Raw genomic sequence first — 18,199 nt, 5'->3', positions numbered from 1 at the left:
TCTTTGTCCTATTCATTTCACCCTATATCAGTTTATACAAGTCTCTCCAGTTACCTCTGAAATAAACTCCTTTATCTTTTCTTATAGTATTCTATTACTTATTACTTTTATATACCATAACTTGTTTAGCCATTCCCCGATTAATGGACCACTCCCCCCCCCCCCCTCTAGTTTTCAACTCTTAATCCGAGCAAAAAGAACCACTATATATATTTTTGTAAGACCCATATAGTGTTCTGCTTAGGACTAATTCCTCCCTTAATCTACCTTCCTTTTATTTTCCCTGTTTCTTTTTTCTCTTTGTATTTTATTACAAAGTGAAATGTATTTTTGAATCCAATCATGTATGTAATATTCTCTCCTTTGACCAGTTCAAAAGGGAATAAGGTTCCAAGTTTCAGCTACTCTCTCACCTCTTATACTGAAACTCAGAGGGACAGGTATCATTTCTCAAATATTAGAATGCAAGCAGTTTATTCTTAATCCCTTATGAGTGTTCACTTTTACCTTTTCATGTTGACTCCTACGTTTGAACTTCAAAGTTTTAGTTTTGGTCTTTTCATCAGAAAGTCCGTTTTCCCTCTGTATGATCACACACAGTTTTGCTGGGTGAGTTATCTTGGCTGTAAGCACATATTACTTTGCTGTCCTGAATATTGTATTCCAAGTTCTTTGCTCGTTTACATTGGTGGCTGCTATATCATCCATGATCTTGATCATGGTTCCTTGGTACATTATTTCTGGATATTTGTATTCTGTACAGTTCTAAAAAATTTGTGGATCTAAAACATCTGGACAGTTTTCTGTTTCGGTTCTTTTTATAGTCATGGCAGTTTGATGCTATGCAAATTTTTTCTTGATCTGTTCTCCAGATCACTTGGGTTTTACAATGGGATAGCTTACATTTGTTTCTTATATTTTTTCATTCTTCTAACTTTGCTTAACATTTCTTGTTGTTTCATTAAGTCACTGACTTCTATTTTATGGAATCTAATTTTTGGAGAAACTATTGCTGATAGTTTTATACCTCCTTGGCCAAGAAATAATTCCCTTTCCAAATCTTTCTTTCTTCTCCATAGTTTTCTAGTTTCTTTTCCAGTTTCCATTCAGGTTTTTTGTTTCAATGAAAAAAAGAAGTTCCTAAGAAGTCTAGTTGAATTTATGCCTTAATTGTGTTTTTATTGAGCCTTTTTTTCTCTTGTAAATATTTTAAAGTTTATCTCTTTTAGATGTGCCTTTTGAACATCCTTACTTTTTACAATAGCTTTTTGTGGTGAGATATTTTTTTTTTATTTGCTACTTCTTTCAGTTTAGTTTGAGCCTTTGGACTTTATATTAAAAGTCAGGTTTTGTGCACTTCCAGAGGAATGTCCAGACTAGTGGTGCTGCTTCTTTCTTGGGATAATGAATATATTCTAGAATACAGAGAGAACTCAAGTTGGGAATCTGAGAGTTTTAGGTACTTGGAAAATGGTTTGATCTAGGACAAAGCCTAATTACTGTCCCTCTCAAGTGAACTTTGAATTTTCTTGGACATGGATTTGGGTCTGAGTTATACACCATAAGCTTGCCCATGTGAAGTCCCAGGACACTTCTGCAATACTCAAGCATCAACAGGCAACTGGAGCACTACTGGTTTAGAGTGACAGAATGATAGCCTTCCCTTTGGTCTGGGATGCCTATCCTGCTTGTTCCTCTGCTAGAAATGACTCAGCTCCCAAGGTTATTAGGTACACAGCCCTAAACCTTTTCTTAAACCCTAAAATGCTAACCCCCATTTAGGCAAAGTTCCTTTCCTCTATTCTCTTCTAGTACCTGAGATTGCATGGTAAGAGATACAGCAGCCAGCTGGTACATATTCTCATACTCTATACAAGATTATGAGTCTCCATGGAGGATCTGGGACCTTATCTTGCCTTAAGTGTATAGCCTCTCCCTGTGCTAGAATATTCTTGACTAGTATGGACCTCTCTGTCTGGCCCAGAAAAATGACTTACTGTGTTTCTTTCTTTCTTTCTTTTTGGTGAGGTGGGCATTTTTTCATAATTCATTCTGGCACTTTTTCCTCAATCTATTTAGGAAACACCCCTCTGCCCCCCATATTTTTTTACATTGGGGTAGTGGGGAGTAAGAAGCTCATTGTATTTTCTAGATAGGCTGCTATTTTGGTTCTCGCAGAACTGTGATTTTCATTGATAATCATTATTATATCTTTCTCTTGATTCTACTTCTTGAAACTAGTTCAAACAAGTGTTCTTATGTTTCTCTGAAATCCTTAGGTTCATCTTTTTATGGTACCATAATGTGCCATTAAACATAAAATATACAATTTGTTCAATCATTCCCCAATCAATAGAACTCTTAAAAATTATGTATAACTTTAGTCCTATCTATTTCGATATTTCCTCTCTTTACTCCTTATCAAAAAATCAAGATTAAAAAAAAAAAAATCCTTTACAGAGCTAAATGATATGATGGTTAGAGTACCAGTCCTGAACTCAAAATGATCTGAGTTCAAACCTGGCTTCAGACATTTAACACTAGCTGTGTGACCCTGGGCAAGTCACTTAACCCCAATTGCCTTGCCATAAACAAATAAATGAATGAATTTTGAATGCAACTCTGCTGAATTCACCTATAGAAATTTAGATTTTTTTGGAATCCTACGCTCTTCTCCCTTGATACTGTCTTTTCTCTCCTGGTTCTCCAATCTATCTGATCACATGCCTTAGTTTTTGTTAATGGATCTTCAACCAAGAGCAATACCTAATGTCATAGATGATTTTATACTGGGCAAGTGGTGATCTTATCAGCTCCCAAGGATCAACCCTAGACTAATGACTCTCAAACCTACTTATTCAGTCTAACACCTCATCTGTTCTCCTTCTCACATGCCCATGGACATTTTGAACTGAATATTCCATTGACACCTTAAATTCAACATGTTCATTTCCCCCCCAAATCCTATCCCCTTCCTAACTTCCCTCTTACAATTTAAGGCAAACCATTCTCCTTTCTTTATGCTTGCTACTAAATGCTCCTCATTATAGTGAAAGAATTTCCCTCTTACTCCCCCCAAGGAAATTGGGGTTAAGTGACTTGCCCAGGGTCATATAGCTAGGAAGTGTTAAGTGTCTTGAGGCTGGATTTGAACTCAGGTCTTCCTAACTTCAGGGCTGGCACTCTATCCACTGCACACCTAACTGACCCTACAGTGAAAGAAATTAACCAAATCCAAAAAAGACACATGTCTTTTTCTTATTTAGATTTCAGAGAGGAAAAGACTTAAGAATTTAATACAGAACACCTCAAAGAGAGGCTTACCTAATCACATAGGATCACAACTCACAACCATCCTTGTAAGACTCCTTATTTTCTCTCCCCACCCAGATTCAGTCAGTTGTTATGTCCTGTCATTTTTATTCTGGCAACATCTCTCAAACAGACAACTCCTTTTATCCCCCTCCCCCTTCCCAACACACACACACCTTTTCTCTGACACTGTCACCACTATGATGCTGGTTCATTGGCTCATGTCTAGAATACTGCCATCGCCTTCTGGTGGGCTTTCCTGCTTCGAAGCTCTCTTTACTCCAATCAACTGTTAAAATAATTTGCCTCAAGTGCAAACCTGACCATATCATCTCCTGGGTTTAATAAATTCTAGTGGCTCTATCATCTCTTTCTAGGATCCAACTTAAAATCATCTGTTTGGCATTCATAACACATACCTATCACTTTCCAATCTTCTTATACCTTTCCCCAGCCCCGACATTCTCTGTGAGCTAGTAACACCAATCTCTTTGCTGTTCCTTAAAGGAAACACTCCCTCCTAGTTACCTCCTAGATAAACTCTTACCTTCCACAACAGGGATGGGAACAGCCAGTCGCTGTATAAGGTCTGTGAAATGATTTTGTCTGGTCCTGACTAGCCAACTGTAGTTCTAGATATTATTTTAGAAATGAGTTAAAATTTTGACCAAATATAGCAGACTAATTTTTAAGTTGATAAACTTAAATGAATATTCAAATGGCCACTGGCAGAAAAAAAAAAGTCCTTAGCCTTGTTTAAAGGAAGCCTTTCCTGATCCCCCAGAATTCTAGTGCTGTCCTTTACTGATAATCTCCAATTTATCTTGTATATAGCTGATCTGTACATAATTGTTTGCATTTTGTCTTTCTCATTAGACTGTGATCTTTTTGAGAGCAGGGATTGTCTATTGCCCTTTTTTTTTTTTGTATTCCTACTATTTAGAACAGCTCTGGCACATAAATGGTTGGTACTTTTTGTTGATTACTCATTGTCTCTCTGAGCCTTTAGATAGCTGTTTTCCCCCAAATCTAGGTTTAAGTATGACTATGTCTGAATTTATTCTCTCCTTCTTTATAATGAATTCTAAAATAAAATGAAGATCCCCTAACAAGGGTCCTCTCATTTCATCATGAGCAATCATTACTCCTAGATAGGTCAGCTGGGCTACAGGAAATGTTGTGTGCAGCTAGGATGGCATGGGTTGGAATTTGAGCTGATAGATGGCAAGTAGATAGAATGGGCAGGAAAAACCATGATTTAAGAACAAACATTTGCCAGATAAATAATTTTTCCTATTTGGACACAGAGGTACATAATATAAATGATGCTACATCTTTAAAGAAATAAAGGTTGGTATGTTAAGAATTTCTGAAGCACTGAAAGAGTGCCTTGGGGATACAGAGCCTGGCACCACTGGAATTTGTTTTTTGGGGCAGCTAGATGGCTCAGTGGAGAGAGCACCAGTCTTGGGAGTTAGGAGAACCTGAGTTAAAATCTGACTTCAGACACATAACATTTCTAGCTGTGTGACCCTGTGTGTAAAAGAGAAATAGAGAAAGAAAACTTTTTTTGATGTACAGAAGGAATCATCAAAGTCATACTTACTTGCCATCTGTGTCTGAGGTGGCTGCATAGTGCAGAGGGGTACAGCCTCTCTCATCCAGGTCATTCACACTGGCTCCTGACCCCACAAGAGCAAACAGGCACTGGTAATTACAGTTGGCTGCAGCATAGTGGAGGGGCGTTCTTCCATGTCCATTTCAAAAAAGAGACACAGATACCAGTAAACAACTTCAGAAATAAAGGCAGATTTTATTAAGTTCTGACTGTATGCAGACACAGATTAACTTCTATGAAGCATATGTAGAAGATTGACCACAGTCTAATCAGAAGATCAGTAGGAGAGAATCAGGGAGCAGGGAAGAGAGAAAATGGATATTCCTGTTCTAAATACATAAAACTGGAAGGAAATGAAATACAAAGGTAACATACAATAAGAAAGAGTTTTTGTGGAATTGATTGTTCTCAAACCTATATAAGTTTATTTGTCAGGATAATAAGCTTCATTTCCCTTTACTATAAAGAGAGTTTTAAGTCAACTCTAATTACCTAGGCAATTCCAGGCTTGAGCACCTTGAATACTCTTTATCTGCTCTCTATAACCTTTCAGGAACTGTGTGCTCAGGCAATACAAACTAATTTTAATTTCAGTCACATTAAGGGATAATTAAGAAGGTAAATCTGCTACAAAAGCATTACATAACTACACATGAATCTATAAAATTAAAATTTTCCATTAGCACCCATAATAAAGACCACTTTATGTTGCATTTCAAAATAATCATGAAGTCATAGATTTTTAATTTCTCCTTTCCTCTCATATTAGCTAATAATCTCTTTTATATTTATTTCCTTAGTATAGAATCCCAAACGCATTGTTTTTATACATATCCATACCCCCTCCCTACAGAAAGCATATGCATAAATAGAATAAGCATTGGTCACCACTGGGTGACATGCCCTGCTGGTTTGTGATCTTTCTTCTTCACTTAATCAACAAAAAATAAGGGACATTAAGTTTTTGAGTGATTTCTCCACTGTTAAGTTTTAAAGAAACTCTTGTCATTTGTTATGACAAGAGGAAACCTCAGTATTTGGGAGGTGGGGGGAGGTGAGGGTGGGGTGAGTGAAAGGGGATTTGGAAGAGGATAATAAGATGGCAATAAAGCACTCTGGACTCTGATGAAGTGACCATTCTCTTAGTCCAACTCAGCTCTCTTGCACCCTCCTCAGCCCTATTCTCAGTGTCTTCTCACATACCAGCTCTTTGCCCAACGCTGACAAAAAAGCCACTTTCCATTTCTCTTACATACCTTCCCTTGGTGCTGGCCCCTCCAAAAATAAGGAATATCTGTCAGCTTCCTTGCTACAGAAAAAGCCCAAGGAGAATCTGTGCCCTCAACTTCTCTTACTCACTTCTTAACCCCAGGCAACCTGCCTTATCATTGCTAAACACTGTGGCCTTTTCACAGTGAGGACCCTGCTGACTTTGCCCTCCTTTTAGATAGTCACTTGAGCCTTGCTTTTTCTACCTCCTGGTTCTCCTACTTATATCTCATCCTTTGGTTCTTCTCAGTCCCCTCTTTCAAGGCACCCCAAGCAGTATGTCCTAGGTTCTCCAACATTCTGTATATTTTCTTTCTTTACGGTCTCATCAAAAGTACAATTTTAACTAAAAAAGCAGATGATTTTCAACATTTACAATTTCAGTCCTTATCTGTTCCTAAGCTCCAGTTTTATATCTCCAGTTGTCAGATGGACATCCTCACACATGGCTGTCAAATAGGTATTTCTACATCAACTGTCCAAGGAAATTAAATATATTCCCTCCCCCTCCCCCCCAACATAAAAGTTCCTTCAAATATTCTTTCTGTTGAGAGCATTTCCAGCTTTCAAGTCACTCAGATTCCCTTGGGAGTCATTCAATCAATCAAATATTTATTAAGGTATCACATTAAGGTATATGTCCCAATATAAACCACCCAAAATTCCTGCTTACAAGAAATTCACACAAAAATGGGGAATGCAACAAATATGTAGATAAATATGTAACTATATGTGACACAAAAATATTCAAAGTAACTAAATACAAAGTTAATATTTAGCAGTTGAAAGTCATCAAGTAGCCTTCACGAAGAAGGTGGTATTTAAACTGCAGCCTAAAGGAAGGTTATGTAGACTGACAGAACGTTAGGAGTTCAGAATACTGGAAGGTTGGCTATTTTTTTCTTCAACTCACTTTATAGATGAGGAAATGAAACAGACAGGGTTAAGTGATTTGCCCAGGGTCACATAGCTAGGAAGGGACCAGATTTGAAGACAGGAAGAGGAATCTTCTTGACTCCAGACTTGACTAAGGGCACTCTATTCACTGTGCTTGGCCTCCTGCCTAATGAAGACCTCATTCTCTTCCTGACAAAACTATTGTAATAACAGCATCCCAACTAGTCTCTTTACTTTGTTTGTCTCTCCCAAAATCTTCTTCCACATGGCTATCAAAATGATCATTCATTGCCTCTAAGATAAAAGGAACATTTAAAAATCTCTACATCATCTGGCTCTAGCACATTTTAAAAGCTCTATCACCGGGCTGTGCTATAAACATGAGCTACATACCATTTACGTTCTGGACAACACTGTTTACATAGGCTGTGTGTCCTGCTGGGGATGCTCTCGCCTCTCAGCTTTGGGGCTCAGGTGAGGCACTAATTCTACAGGAGGTCCTTCTCCTCTGGCTTTCAGAGCTCCTATTCTAAACACCTTGCTTTAGATCCAAAGTAGAATGCAGTGTCCTTTCCTTAAGGGAAAGGACTATTCTGTTTTTGTCTCTGAATATACAGTGTGCCTTGGATCCAGTTGGTGTTATTAAACATGCGTTTTACTAAATTGGCCACATGAGAGTGAGTGATTAGGATGTAACTTTTAAATTTGCATTAAAATCCTCAATGTCACTGACATATTGCCTACTTGAGTACTGCTTTCTCACTGAAGAATCATTAATTAACATTAGAGACAGTCTTTTCTGGTTTCCATATTATGGCACATAAAGTCATGAACAGCATTTTTGGATAAAATAAAAAGGAAAGCAAATGAAGTCACAAAATTAAAGTGAACAAAATATATTACATCCTACCTCCCAAATTTATCCTTTTTGTTGAAGTCTGAGCCAGTGTTAAGTAGAAGATTTAGGCACTCCAAATTCCTAGTAATAGCAAAATAAGCTTAATTAAATGTCTTATAAAAGTTTAAGATAATCCTCTTTCAACAACAAAAATCAATACTTTTCAAACTGAATTTAATTAGATGACAATGATCTTTATAAACATGAAACATTATTAACTAATAGCAGAAAAAAAAGTTAAGTTTTAAAAGAGCACCTTTTATACTACAAGTAATGGAACATGTTAATGGAACTTAAAAGATAAAACTTGTGCAATCTAAACTTTTAAAGTCACATGTTAGAGCTATGGTGAATAAGTCAGTAATAACAAAGAATTGAAATATCTTGTACTTCAAAATATTTTCTCCTCTTACTCTACATGCCTTACAACATAAAAATTACAGTGAAGCTGCAGAATTTGAATTGACTTTTAGAGTATTAAAATACACCTTTAGTCAGGAGCTTTGATAACTCATGTCAATTAAAAATTATGAAATGTGAGTTTGGGATTAAGGTTCTTGCAAAATTACCTTTTTTTTTTTTTTGGCTGAGGCAATTGGAGTTAGGTGACTTGCCCAGGGTCACACAGCTAGATCATGTTAAGTGTCTAAGGCCAGATTTTAACTCAGCACCTCCTGACTTCAGAACTGGTACTCTATCCACTGTGCCACTTAGCTGCCCCTTAAAACCATTTTCTCATAAATTACTGAGATAATTTGATAGATCTTGTCTTTTAAGCCTCCTTATCTAACAGCCTTGGAATCATAGCAATAGTACATTTTCTCTACTGCAAGCAGAAGGAATACATATAACTGTGGATTACCATATAATTGAATATGAGGAGAAAGGTGGTCATAAAATTATGATTTATTATCATGAAATGTTTGATTTATATATTTATTTTATATACTTATATACCTGGGGTCATGTAAAAATTTCTTAAGGCAAAAAAAGAGTTTCAAGTTTTAAGAAGTACTGTTTTAGGCCTGAAGAAATGGCAGGACAAAGCATGTTGAGCCTGCCAGAGAATCAGGATTCAACATAATCATGGCAGTTGGTGAGAGTCTGACTTCGAGAATAATAAGCTGTTTGCATTATATGGAGGATGGACTGGAGAAGAAAAAAATTTAAATACAACTACTTAGGAAGTACTATAATATTTCAGGTAAAGTAATGATGCAAAGACAGGGAAAAACATCAAGAAGGAAACCACTAGAACAATTCAGTGATTGACTAGAGGAATATAATATCTTATCAAAGAGAAGAGAGGGAAAAAGGAATGGTGATGGTGGTAGGGGGAAATAGTGAAACTTCTAAGTGAAGCAGGAAAATGAGGAGATACGATTTGGTAAAGGAGACTTTTGACATCAGTTTGGGAAGTGGCAAGGGTGAAATCAGTGAGAGAGAGAATAAGTTCTGAGTTTAAAGGGAATGATTACAACATATGAATTTATGAATGAATTATGCATTTATATAACATGTATACAGATGTGTAGCCTAGGGAAACTAGGATTTCAATCATCAGAAGAGGAAGTTACCTTGTTCTGCTGGAACAGAATTAATACATGTAACAGTCCATTCAGACTGAGAAATGGGCTTCATTTTAATTGGGCAGACTTTATTACTGTCTTCTCTCTCTTTCTCAAACTCATGTCCTCTTGACCCTTCATCTAGCACTCTTTCCTTTCCACTCTGCTATAGCTGTCAGAATACAGGATGCTGACTTAATAACTGAACCTTTCTGTGTTTGAATATCCTCTGACATCCCGAAAAAATAAAACGGAATAGCACCAGAATCAATATGCCTAAGCACATTCTTCCTGGCTGACTGACTGTCTTTTTTTTTTTTTTTCTGAGGCAATTGGGGTTGAGTGACTTGCTCACAGTCATACAGCTAAGAAGTGTTAAGTGACTGAGACCAGATTTGAACTCAGGTCTTCCTGACTTCAGAGCTGATGCTATATCCATACACCAACTAGCTGCCCCTGACTTTCTTTTTCTAATTCAATTCCAGTATCTTCTTGGCTCCTATGTCATGTTTATTGACAATTACCAAAAGTGATGGGAGAAAAAACTGCTATGACCAGTTGATTTTTTAAAAAAATATAAATTTGTGAAACATACCCTCCAGCTGCAGCAGCATGAAGACAAGTTCTGCCAAAATCATCTGGGGTATCTATGTCAAATCCTAAAGAAATAATTAAATATTTAGGGAAATAAAACATAAACCAAAGTTCTGCTAAAATAATCTAGAAAATTCCCATGCAAGTGTCATGCATAGCATAATGACAGAGCTTGATACTTCTTGATACATACTTCTTGGTGATGTACAAATTAGAAAGAACTTTATATTTTATGATGACTTATTACTGTTATTTGAGGTTTCATACAAGTCCTAGAAAAAAATTTTTTTTTGGGTAATGCTTTATTTTACCTCTGGTTACTAATTGGAAGAAGATGCAAAAGTAAACAATACTCACATTCAAGCTTTTATGTAACTGTTAGTAGGAAACAGTAATGAATTTAATCAATAACAATACCTAATCTAGTGCATTAATTTTTTAAAAAATATATTAAAAGGCTTTCTCAGGGCTATTTTATCAGCATTCTCGACTACAACTTTTATAGTATGCCTACCTGACTCCAAGAGATCACACTATTTTAAGGGTAAATATAGGTTTCTTTGGCTGACCTAGTTTGGGAATATCTTCTGATTTCTTGTTCTAATTAACAATGTAAACTCTCCTCTGAAAATGGGATTCTGTTCTATCTACATCCTTTTGTTTGATGAATTCTGACATATCACATAGAACATGAGTTCTTGACCTTTTTGTATCACAGACACTTTGGCAATCTGGGGAGCTGGTGGGATCCTTTTCATAATACTGTTTGTTGTCAATTTTCATAATGGAAGGAAATAATAAGTTTTTGTCAGAAATTAGTGAAATAGAGTTGTTCAATGTTCATCTTCGACAAAGGTCTCAATTCTCAAATATATAGAACATTAATTCAAATTTATAAGAATACAAGTCATTCCCCAATTGAAAAATGGTCAAAGGACATGAACGATAAGTTTTTGTCATATGAAGAAGTGCTCTAAATTGGTATTGATTAGATAAATACAAATGACCACTTCCTACCTATCAGAGCAGCTAATATGATTTTTTAAAAAAGTAAAGTGATAAATGTAGAAGGATGTGGGAAAATCGGGACACCAGTGCACTGTTAGTGGAATTGTGAACTGATGCAACTATTCTGGAGAGCAATTTGAATCTATACCCAAAGGACTATAAAAGTATGTATACTCTTTTGACCCAGCAATATCAGCACAAGATCTGTATCCCACAGAAAGCCAAAAAAAGGAAAAAGGACCTATATATACAAAAATATTTTTAGTAACTCTTTTTGTGGTTGCAGGAAATTGATGGGAATTTCAACGATTGAGGTACAGCTGACCAAGCTGTGGGATATGATTATGATGGAACACTGCTGTCCTACACTAATGATGAGTAAAACTCCTTTTAGAAAAAAACAGAACCAGAAGAACATTGTACACAGTAACGGCAATACTACACAATGATCAATTGTGAATGACTCAATAACACAGTAAACTAAGACAATTCCAAAAGATGAAAAATGCTAGCTATCCCAGAAAAAGAACTGATGAATGGAGATCAAAGCATATTATTTTTTCATGCTTTTCCTGCCTTGGGTCTGTGCCTTCTATCACAATATGATTAATATAGTAATAAGTTTTGTATGATTGATCATGTATAACCTATATCAAATTGCTTAATGTCTCAAGAATGGGGGAGGCAGAAAGAAAATTTGGAAATCAAAAATTTTTTAAATGAATGTAAATATTTAACACGTATTGGACTGCCTGCCAACTAAGGGAGCGGGGGTGGGGGAAGGAAGGGACAATTTGGAACAGAAGGTTTTGCAAGGGTCAATGTTGAAAAATTACCCATGCATATGTTTTGTAAATAAAAAGCTTTAATAAAAAAAAATAAAATGGATGTTAAAGATTGTTTCTCCATGTAACAGGGGAAAAATAAAATACATATATTTTTAAAAACAGAATTGTTTTTTTTAACATGCATTTATATAACAGTATAAAGCGTGAATTAAAATAACAGGAAGAATCAATAATTATCTCCATCCAGAGAGGTTAATGAAAACAGGTTTTTTCCTTCTCCATCTAAGTTTATATACTTTTTGAAAATTATACAAAGAATCCTGGGTGTCTGGTATCTATAGATCCCAGGCTAAATACCCTTGATTATAGATATAAATTTCAACTTGCTCCTGACAAAACAAAATAGTTTATTAGAATGTGAATTTCATCATATATTCAATGACACCACAAAATCTAAAAATGGGGAAAAGGATTTGACAGTTCAAACTTCTTCTTAGCTATATTTTCTTCTCCAAGTCCACTAACTAGGGTGAACAAATGCAGCAATTAGAAATACTGAATTTTTCTATTAGCTCACAGAGACTTGTGTAATTATGTTCTTTTCCTCTTTAAAAACGCTCATTTTAAAAATCAAAACTTCAATATTATAGTGGGAAAGAGCTGGCTTTAGCTACAAGCAGAATAAACAGCCGTCTTATTTAAAAAATAAAGCATTTTAAAAAAATATATGTTCTATATATAGTTCTGTCATACAAAAATATAAAAATTCATAATTTGCTTACCTGAAGAAAGAAGTTTCCTACAACAATCTGAAAAACCACTTAATGCTGCCAAATGGAGAGGAAACATTCCATGTATGCCCCGCCTAAAGCAGATATTATGGTATACTGATTAAAATAAAAGCAAATTATATTTTTTAAAACTCTCTGGGGTAAGTAGGATAAAAATAGTTCTTATACTACTAAAAAATAGACATCACTTTTGAGACTAAAGAAAACTACATTTTTACATGCATTTCAATTATGTTCAATTGAAAGTTTTGAAAGAAATATCTTATTTTTATTAACGTATTATTACTTTCCATATTAAAAATAATGAAAAGGTGTTATTATAATCACAAGGTTAATGACTACAAAACCATAAAGCTCATGTTTGGGGAAAAAACATTTTTAAAAAAGTTATAAAAATCCACATTTTTTTTATTATCTCATATTATCAAATTAATGACAAACCACTTGAACCACTGTATTAATAAACAAATAGAGGAAATTCAGGCAGACTGATAATCAGCCAACTATTTCTTCCTCCAACTCTCATAACATATCTTTCCTTAAAAAAAATCAAATATGTTATAATGATTTGTTTCATTCTTTACTGTGTAAGCAGACACCATCCCACTTGAAAATGACTTACTTTGCTGTGTCAGCACCACTTGTAATGAGAGTGTTGATAAGTAGTTCATGGCCATATCGAGCTGCTATGTGCAAAGGAGTATTTCCATTCTTATCTTTACAGTCTATTTCTGCTCCTACAATAAAACATATCTAAGTCAGATCTATATAGCTGAACATCAGATTATATCAAATAGAATGGAATATTTTATGGTTTTCTCTCAATTCCTTCTAATTCACAATTTATATTGATATTCAAATGTTAACTAAAATACCATTTCTTTCCCCCTACAAGTGTAACCATATTAATACTCATATTAAAATCATTTCAGTAACAACCCTATTTTAAAAGTTCATTTTTTTGCTAATAGCTAAAGACTACACCAATTTAACTCAAAACAACTATTTATTGGGTTCTATATTTCTATTACTTAAAATAGATGACTATCACTTTCTTAAAATAATCTGTCATGACATTTTAAATTAACATATTGCAACTAGTAAATACAAAACAGAAAGAGCACCAACACCCACAACAATAAAATAATATCTAAGTAACGACAAAGAAATAGGCTTATTGCCCATTAACCTAAAACAAAGAAATCAACTTAAAAAGGAACTGCTAATATTTAAGATGAATTTTCTTTCTACATTCCATTAAGAAAAACAGAAGAGAAAAAACTAATGAAAAGTAAGGAAACACAAGAATTCTTATTGTTTAGTGGGATTTGAAGCCAAACATGGAGATATTTGTTTTAATATGGCAATAGCTCATAACATGCAGAGATGCTTGGTTTTTTTTTTTTTTTTTTTTTTGTTTTTGGTTCTGTTTTGTTTTATTTTCTAAAGATCAGTTTATAACTACATCTGAAAACAGAAACAAAAATACTTTTTACCACTCTGGATAATGGTTTGTGATCTTGAGAATCTGCCATGGATTGCTGTCATGTGCAATGGTGTCTTCCCATCTTTGCTCTAAAGAAATACAATTAAAAAGAAGTCACTCTACTACTTTTTATATATCAAAGTACATTGACAATGGCTAGAATTGAAGCCAGATTTTTTTCTTGTGTGTGTGGGTGCGCATAACTGTTGTGTAGCTTTGAAATACTATAATTTCAATTAAGATATTAAAAAGTAACCTAGTAGAAGAGCACATACAAAGAATCAGTCTTCAATTCAGGTCACTGTAAAAAAGACTAAGCAGAAAAAGCATGAACTACTTCAACAAAGAAAAGAACTTAATGTACAGATTTCACTGTGAAATATATGTTTTAAGCATAAATTAATTGTTGAGATAACTAAGTAAAATGTTAAAGAAATAAAGTGGCTTTTATATGTGATATTAGATTTGAGAAATTTTAAAAATGAAAACATTTAAGTCCTTGAAGGACAATGAAAGATCTTGTATCTAAACCATCATATTTAAAAGAAAATTATTATATCAGGGGCTGGGGAAAACATTTAATTATCTGGTCCACTAAGCCTATCATTCAATCATTACTCGATTGTAAATATCATGGGGGTAAGGGTTTGGGGTTAAGAAAACTGTACAATTTCTTTCATTTTTCTCTTTCCAGACACCAAGAAACCGATAAGTAAAATGCAGTCATTTAACATTTTTGTTAAATTGAAACACCAATCTGTTATTTATGAAATATACTATAAGAGTCAGTAGCATCAAGCTATCTGCACTAGAGGAACAGAGACAAAAGGCCATAGAGAAACTTCTTTCATTCTTTGAGCATGAGACAAAGAATCTCCAGGACAGAGACAAAGATTAGACCTGTGGCTTTATTGATGGATGGAGACTGTCCCTCTAAAAGCTCAGCATCATCTGGATGGCATCATCTCTATAACCCTCAGAGAGTTGTCTAAAACACTATATTCTATGACTTGTCCAGTGCCTCGCAGGAAGCACTGTACCAGATGTAGGGCTTGGATTTCAGTATCCTGGGCACTGTGATCTCTGCCATGAGAAACCTAGTGGTGCAGAAATTAAAAGGCTGGGCCTAGAGGCAGACCCAGTCTCAGGTTCTTACTAGCTGTGTAATTCTGCCTCAGTTTTCTCAACTACACATGTGGATAATCACAGCACACATCTCATAGGATTGTTGTGAGATCAAATCAGCTATCCACAACAAAATTAACAGGCATGCGTCAATGAAAAAAAGGAAACATAAAATTAAATTAATGTGTTGTCTAAAAGGATATAAGAATGTTTTACTTCAAAATTCAAAAACATGACTTTCCAAATGAAGTTTCTGAGAAAAGTTATTATTAAACTGAGACTGCATCTTTAAAATGTATGTGAAGATAAATTAATTGTATGGGTACACTTGTCAGTGTCAATGAGATCCTCAAAATTATTTCCTAACTTCCTTTCTTCAAAGGGATCCTAAACACTACAGTAAGGAATAGTGATTTAGCATATTGGCAAGACAGATTTGTTACCAAAGTGCTTCCTGTTTTTAGGCTTTCATTTATCAATTTTCCAAGTATTTATACTTTCATTTTGTGGTTGCTTTTGCAGGCCACAAGACCATATGAATGTATGATAAATAAATCATGAAGCAATCAGTGAGAATATCTCTGAATTACTCAGAGCTAATTCAATTCCATTTAGTGGGCAAGGTGATTGAGGTTTTGGGAGCATTTTCTCCAGAGGGAAGAAAAAAATGACCTCTTAGTAATACAATTTTTTCAAATTGTTAAAGTTAAAGGATGTTTGTTCACATTTACAGCTCTGATGTAAATATTTAAGGTATGCATAGCAACCAACTTTCAAAAATAATTTACATGTCCATACCTTCATGTTCACATCAGCCCCATTTCCAACCAGGAGCTCCAAGCACAGGGCACCATGTGTCGATGCTGCAGCAAAGTGTAAGGGAGTAAATCCTTTCTCATTCGTTTGATTGACATGAGCACCACAATCTATAAGTTCATTCACAACCACATCTTGTCCATTATAGCAGGCTACATGAAGAGGTGTATTTCCATAAGCATTAGGTTCATTCATCTATCAGACAAAGGAGAGAGCTGGTGAGCACATCTGCAACTGTCCCTTCTGTACTTGTAATGGGGAACGCAAAGAAAGGAATGTTTTTAAGGCTGAGTTTCTTCATAGGTAAAATGGGGACAGTATTCCTTGTAATAGCTCAACTCAGGTTTTGGGGAACATTGCACTCCACTCAGAAGCCCTGTACTAGACTACTTGAGATACTGGCTGGTGATCTTGGACAAGTGCCTTCCTCGCTAAGCATTCTTCTGTGAAATGGCTTCCTCCCTCATAGGGTTGTTGTGAGGACCAAATAACACAATAAGTAAATCTTAAAGCATTGTATAAATGCCAGCCACTATTCCAGACCCCACAGGGTTGCCAAGATATCCAAAATATAAACTAAAAAACAAACTTTATCGAGAACTGCCAAGTATGATCAATAACTAACTCTCTGAGATGGTAGTTATCATCCCTCATTTACATTTGATTCAATGTTGAAAAATAAGCAAGTCACACAGTAGTAAAGCAGAGAATTCTGCTCCTTAAATGCATTATAACACATTACCTTTTATGAAAGGAATATGCTATAGAGCTGAGATAAACAATTTTTGAAATAGTTTTCTTGGGAAACAATTGTGTTAATAATAAAACAATCTTTTTATATTAAGCCATAAGATGGCAATCGCATGAATAGAGAATGTAATCTGTATGTATACATTGATGATAACTATTTTCTTAAAAACAATAACACATTCTTTACAATTAACATTGTAAAAATCTTACAATTTTTATTGAAGAGTTATGGACATTAAATTAAAAATCATAAAATATAAATGAACTAAGTTTTAAACCTTATAACATTACCAATCACACTTTTCTATTGTTAATAATTTCTCAAATTAAACCATTTATTTGAAAATAATTTACAATTCAAATTGAAGGCATAAATTGAAAACTCCGGTATCTCTATAATAATTTATGCTTCCTATTTCTCTAAAGAACTCCCAAAAGATTATTTGCAGTAATGTATGTATGAATGTGTGTGCATGTGCTTATGAATGCATGTGTGTATATACACATATCTCTTTGTATTGTGTGGGTAAACACACGTATAGATGGACTAAAAACTAAAAACATAAAGCATGGAAAACTCATTTTTAAACAATGAGTGTAATCTGTGATATATTTTTTATTTGCCCAATTCATATTAAGTGAATGAAATTTCTACATACTTTACAGACTTAAAAATTGGCATTTTTCAAAAAGGCAAAGACTGTTTTTAGAAAGAATTGGCTCAACCAAATGGAAAGGCTACTGTTAGCACATTTCAATGCTTTGCCTGGTATGGTTTTCATTGATGTTGTGATTATCATGTTTTCCTGGTCCTGCCAAATATATATATATATATATGTTTGCAGTTTCTATACCTCCTTTCCAGCACCTAACATAGTGTAGTTAGCAGGTAATTAAGAAATGCTTCTTAAATGAATGGTTTTAAAAAGTCCATTCTATTTAGCACCATGGAATTCACTTGTATAAAGTGGAAAAAAAATCAGAAAAATAAAGATTGTTCTAATAAACAGTTTTCTAAGTATTTTGTTATTGGAGTTTTCAAGGAAAAAAAAAAATCCAGACTTTTCTGTAGTTCCATTTTTAAAGAAATACTGTGATATATTAGCCATACTTCAGGGTTAACTGAACCCCCATTCAAAATGCTCACTAAAAAGGCACAAAATATGTGCAATATTCTTTTCCATTAGTTTACTTAAAGCAAAGATTTCATATCCTATATTGATAAAACAAAACAAAAAACAATAATCTTAAATGTGTTAAAATAGTGACAACAAAATTA

The 18,199-nt window shown here is 34.5% G+C and overlaps 1 protein-coding gene across 2 annotated transcripts in view; it reads right to left on the bottom strand.

Moving 5' to 3' along the window:
* Window positions 1–18,199, bottom strand: part of ANKRD28 (ankyrin repeat domain 28) — a 165,703-nt gene that overhangs the window by 31,661 nt on the left and 115,843 nt on the right. For both annotated transcript variants that reach the window (XM_051963115.1, XM_051963114.1), the window contains exons 8-14: window positions 16,153–16,365; window positions 14,240–14,318; window positions 13,366–13,480; window positions 12,735–12,817; window positions 10,158–10,221; window positions 8,007–8,075; window positions 4,919–5,059 (exon numbers count right to left, since the gene is read on the bottom strand). In XM_051963115.1, coding sequence (XP_051819075.1) covers window positions 4,919–5,059; window positions 8,007–8,075; window positions 10,158–10,221; window positions 12,735–12,817; window positions 13,366–13,480; window positions 14,240–14,318; window positions 16,153–16,365 — 764 coding nt within the window. The remainder of the gene's footprint in view (window positions 1–4,918; window positions 5,060–8,006; window positions 8,076–10,157; window positions 10,222–12,734; window positions 12,818–13,365; window positions 13,481–14,239; window positions 14,319–16,152; window positions 16,366–18,199) is intronic.

Source organism: Antechinus flavipes, chromosome 5, assembly GCF_016432865.1.
Source record: "Antechinus flavipes isolate AdamAnt ecotype Samford, QLD, Australia chromosome 5, AdamAnt_v2, whole genome shotgun sequence".
NCBI classification, from domain to species: Eukaryota; Metazoa; Chordata; class Mammalia; order Dasyuromorphia; family Dasyuridae; genus Antechinus; species Antechinus flavipes.
The sequence above is the reverse complement of the archived record's forward strand: the minus strand, read 5'-3'. Positions and strand labels throughout refer to the sequence as shown.